The 5004-nt window shown below is 49.5% G+C and overlaps 1 protein-coding gene and 1 long non-coding RNA gene across 9 annotated transcripts in view; one reads left to right on the top strand and one right to left on the bottom strand.

Annotated features, from left to right (window-relative positions):
* LOC105551611 (killer cell immunoglobulin-like receptor 2DL3) overlaps window positions 1–2701 on the bottom strand; it is a 12005-nt gene extending 9304 nt beyond the window's left edge. For 3 of the 8 annotated variants that reach the window (XM_011996928.1, XM_011996930.1, XM_011996931.1), the window contains exon 1: window positions 2580–2644. In XM_011996928.1, coding sequence (XP_011852318.1) covers window positions 2580–2613 — 34 coding nt within the window. In that variant the 5' untranslated portion in view covers window positions 2614–2644. Of the gene's footprint in view, window positions 1–1194; window positions 1231–2579 lie in introns of all 8 variants that reach the window. The other 5 variants (XM_011996926.1, XM_011996929.1, XM_011996925.1 and 2 more) reach the window with 5 other exon arrangements.
* The window catches only part of LOC105551613, a 4083-nt gene extending 1043 nt beyond the window's left edge, over window positions 1–3040 (top strand). The window contains exon 3 of the long non-coding RNA XR_001007884.1: window positions 2573–3040. This is a non-coding gene — a long non-coding RNA (uncharacterized LOC105551613). The remainder of the gene's footprint in view (window positions 1–2572) is intronic.
* Window positions 3041–5004: the final 1964 nt, after the last annotated feature.

The raw sequence follows: 5004 nt of genomic DNA, 5'->3' as shown, positions 1-5004 counted from the left end.
TCATATAGACCTGGAAGGAGAAGAGGCAGTTTCCTCAGGGAGGTTCTTCCTTGTCACAGCTCCCCTCACACCTGAGCTGAGAACTCACTCCCCTGCTCTATGACCTAATGCTCTCTCTCTCTCTCCCTCCACCCCTGACTCTCCCTGTCGTTCCCTCCCTATGTGGCTCCAGCCTGGTGGTGGCATCAGCGTCTCGCCCCTGTCTCTTATACACATCTAGATGTGTATAAGAGACAGGTCCCTGCGTGTGCCGGCGTCACAGGGCCCATGAGGAAGCTCTCCTGGAGTATTCTGCTGTGGAAGACGGGAACGTGGCTTCTGTCGTCTTTGTACAGAGTGAAGTTGGTAAAGTTGTAAAGGCCACGACGATAGTAACACCGAAGGGTCACGTGTCCTCCCTGAGGCACCACAGCGCTGGGTTGGGCAGACAGGGAGGTCTTGTCCTGACCACCTGGGGGAGAAGGAGGCGCCACCTTAGAGAGGAGGATGTGGAGTCGCCCCTCCCTCCCTGTGCTCAGAAGATTCTTCCCCTTTCCATGTTTCTAAGGCTTCTACCACACCTGGGTGTCCAGGGCTACAGGAAGAACCTATGCAGCATGGACATGGCGCCTCCCTACAACAAAGGTGTCAGCTGAGAACTTTGAACAAGTGCTTAATAAGGGACTCTTATTAGATTTTAACACTTCAAGATTACTCACATAAAACAATACAAAGTAGAGACGGCATGGAGGGCATGTCCTTTGTGAATGGAACATCAGCCAGTGCATGAACTGAGTCCCTATCAGAGATTTGGAATGTCAGGGTCATGGCTGTGGTTTCCCCACCTCTTCTGGTAGAATGACAGCAGCCACACTGCAACCCTGACCGACAGGCAAACACTGGTGTGAGTTACACCTTTGTCTTCAGAGGACCTGCTGTTCCTAGCACTGCTTCCCTCCCTTCCTCAGCCGCTGACACCACTTCCTCCCTGCACACCTCAGCTTGGAGCACCCCGAGCTCACCCCGGTCTTCACAGAGCTTGACTCAGCCAAGGGTAAGAAAGGCCAGAGAGGACGAGGTCAGAAGTGTGAGCCGAGCACCCCAGGGTCCCCCCTTCTTAGTTAATGAGAGACTGTCCGACAGGACTTCCCTCCTGTTTCAGGAAAATCCTCTTAGGTGGGGAGATGACACCCTAAGGTTTGGGGAAGGACTCACCCGTGTATGGACAGGCCCTCTGGACCAAGAAGAACCCTGGAAAGAAAGATCATGATGGATGATCCATCTGCAGGCAAACCAGGGCCTCCCCTGCTGCCCCCACGGGGCTGTGCGTCTGGGCAGCCAGGCCCTTGCTGGGCTGAAGGTAAACTCAGCCTGGCTGCCTACCTGCCCCGGCAAGAGGGATCTCAGCTGTGCAGAGACCCAGCCTCCTGATCCAGATCTGCACCCCAGGCCTAGATCTACACATCAGGCCCACATGTCCACTCCATGCTGATATCTCTACTCCAGGCCCATATCTCTGCTCCAAACCCATATCTCCCCTCCAGGCCCATATCTCCGCTCCAGGCCCATATCTCCACTCCAAACCCATATCTACCCTCCAGGCCCATATCTCTACCCCAGACCCATATCTCCACTCCAGGATCATATCTCCACTCCAGACCCATATCTCCACTCCAGACCTAGATCGCTACCCCAGGCCCAGATCTCCACTCCAGGTCAATATCTCCACTCCGGGCCCAGATCTCCAATCCAGACTTGTATCTCCACTGCAGGCCCATATCTCTAATCCAGACCCAGATCTCCACCCCAGACCCATATCTCCACTCCAGGCCCATATCTCCACCCCAGACCTATATCTCCACTCCAGGCCCATATCTCCACTCCAGGCCCAAATCTCCACTCCAGGCCCAGATATCCACTCCAGGATCATATCTCCACTCCAGGATCATATCTCCACTCCAAGCCCATATCTCCACTCTAGGCCCATATCTCCACTCCAGGCCCAGATCTCCACTCCAGGCCCATACCTCCACTCCAGGATCATATCTCCACTCCAGACCATAACTCCACTCCAGGATCATATCTCCACTCCAGGATCATGTCTTCACTCCAGGCCCATACCTCCACTCCAGGCCCAGATCTCCACCCAGGCCCAGATCTCCACTCCAGGCCCAGATCTCCACTCCAAGCCCATATCTCCACTCCAGGCCCATATCTCCACTCCAGGATCATATCTCCACCCCAGGCCCATATATCCACTCCAGGATCATATCTCCACTCCAGGATCATATCTCCACTCCAGGCCCATACCTCCACTCCAGGCCCAGATCTCCACCCAGGCCCAGATCTCCACTCCAGGCCCATATCTCCACTCCAGGCCCTTATCTCCACCCCAGGATCATATCTGCACTCCAGGCCCATACCTCCACTCCAGCCCCAGATCTCCACCCCAGGCCCAGATCTCCACTCCAGGCCCATAAATCCACTCCAGGCCCAGATCTCCACTCCAGGATCATATCTCCACCCCAGGCCCATATCTCCCCTCCAGGCCCAGATCTCCACCCCAGAGCTTCCTCTGTCGATTCCCTTCCAGGACTCACCAACACACGCCACGCTGACAACCATGAGTGACATGGTGCTGCCGGTGCAGACAGGCGGCCGCACCCCAGCTCAGCTCAGCAGCGCACAGGATGTTATCTGGCGCCCTGCCCGTGCAGTTGACGTGCTGACCACATCATGGGAGGGTGACGTACGCAGGCTCTTCCTACCTTGCATGAGGTGCAGCGGGTGCTCACTCAAGAGTGGAAAATGGCTTTCTGGAAATGGTTCTCACTAGAACTGACACCTTGTGTCCTTCACTATGATCAGCTCAAAACACGTCTCAGATCCAACCTCCCGGACACGAGGTGACTAAAATCTGTGCTGACGAGAAAGACTTTTCACGTATTTTTGTTGTTTTTATCTGTGTTTCAAACTCTTCTTCGTGTGTAATATGCAAAATATCTAATAGGTATTATGAATGTTGTCAGAATAATTGTGACGAATAAACCATAAGGATGTTTCATGGTTGTATTTCTAGTATGACAGCAGAACCAGTTTAAATGATTTAAATACCCAGGGAAGGATTATGCAATTATTTACAATCTTAGAACTGTTCTTCATCAGCAAAACCCACAACATGTCAATTCTGGATTTTTGTCATTTTATCTACAATTTGTCTCATGACCCAAGAGTCCAGAGCCCCGAACTTATGGTTCACTCTCTCTCTGTCTCTCTGCGTCCTTCATTTAAATTGTATGGAAATATCCAGTAGCATAATGCTATAGAAAATCAAGCGTCCCCCAGCACTTTGGGAAGCCGAAGTTTGCAGATCAACGGAGGTTGGGAGTTCGAGACCTCCCTGGCCAACTTAGTGAAGCCTTGTCTCTGCTAAAAATACAAAAATTAGCTGTGCCTGGTGGCGAGCTAATGTCAACTACTCAAGAGGCTGAGGCAGGAGAATCGCTTGAATCTGGGAGGTGGAAGTTGCAGTGAGCCAAGATCGTGCCATTGCAGTCCAGCCTGGGCGACAATGCGAGACTCCGCCTCAAGAAATATTTTAAAAATCCTAGCAAATAGCCTATAATAAAAAAGTAGAGGACTCCAGCTACCAAATTTTAAGGGTTTGTATAAGCCTACATAATGTGCAGCATCCTCAAGAGAGAGAGTACAGAGAGCCCCTCATTGGAAAACAGTGTCTAAAATACATCCGTGTACACACAACTCTGTTAGAGTTGACAAAGGCTGTCGTGTGGTTTAAGGAGGAATAGAATGTCTTCTCCATAGATAACACGGGCTGAAAGGTTACGCATAGAAAAAAATAAATCTAAACGTGCTCTCACACTATAAAACACTTCTTGTTTTTTATCTTGTTATTGTAAATTTTTTATGATTCATATTTAAAATTGAGAAATAAAAGTTAGATACAGTCGTGCTTCACTATTCGTGGGTGATTGGTTTCAGGATCTCCGCTGAGATACCACAATCTGAAGATGCTCAAGCCTCTTACATAAAATGGTACAGCGTTTGCATATAACCCATGTTCATCCTCCTGTATACATGAAATCATCTCTAGATTACTTATAATTCCTGACACAGCCTACACACCATTCCATTTGTGTCCATTCAACATAGTTTTGCTCTTCGAAACTTTGCAGATTTATTCTCTGAATATATTTGATTTATAGCTGGTTCAATAAACACCTGTAAACCCCACAGATCTAGAGGAGCCACTGTGTATTTATGGTATGAAAGATGATGTGTGGACATGTGTCCCCGTGGAGATGAGACTAACAAGGCCTATGACTCTACAGATGTTTCATCTTGGAATGGCTCTGCCAGCTTTCCAGGTCTGCAGAGAGTAAGAATATCACTTGTTCCTCTGATTCATGATCATTGGAACCTCATATATGCTGCATCGTTGGATGGAAATTGGAGTCCTAGAGACAAATCAGGCTCCACCTGCTTCCAGAAGCTCAGAGTCCAGGGGTGAGAACCCAGTGGAGGACATATGGGGCTATATAGACATAGTAATGATAACACCGGAAACTTTAGGCAAAAAAAGAGTCACCTAAAGAATGAGGCAGACACATTTATTTGAAGAGGAGAGAGCTACATAGAAATCACAACAAATTTTTATAAGGTTTACTGATGACAGAAGACTGAAAAATCGTCTGAGGGGAAGTGGAACAGCATGAGGGAAGGTGGAACAGCATGAGTCTAAGTGCCGTGTTAAGAGGGAGCCTCTTGTATGTTTGGAATTGTGAGTTCCTCAGTGTGACTGCAGCCTCAAGTAGGACTAGGAAGTAAGCCAGTTAGGTTGGAGAAGTGGGCAGGGGTCAAGTGAAGGGGAGAATTGTAGGCTAAGCAAAGGAGTGCGTTTTCTCTCCAGCAGGCAGTGGGAACCGCAGACGTTGGTAAGCAAGACAGAGCCAGCAGATTTGTGGTGCGAGGAAGAGCAATGCTCTAAGATGCAGTGTCGAGACT

The sequence above is a fragment of the Mandrillus leucophaeus genome, unplaced genomic scaffold (genome assembly GCF_000951045.1).
Source record: "Mandrillus leucophaeus isolate KB7577 unplaced genomic scaffold, Mleu.le_1.0 Scaffold53, whole genome shotgun sequence".
NCBI classification, from domain to species: Eukaryota; Metazoa; Chordata; class Mammalia; order Primates; family Cercopithecidae; genus Mandrillus; species Mandrillus leucophaeus.
The sequence above is the reverse complement of the archived record's forward strand: the minus strand, read 5'-3'. Positions and strand labels throughout refer to the sequence as shown.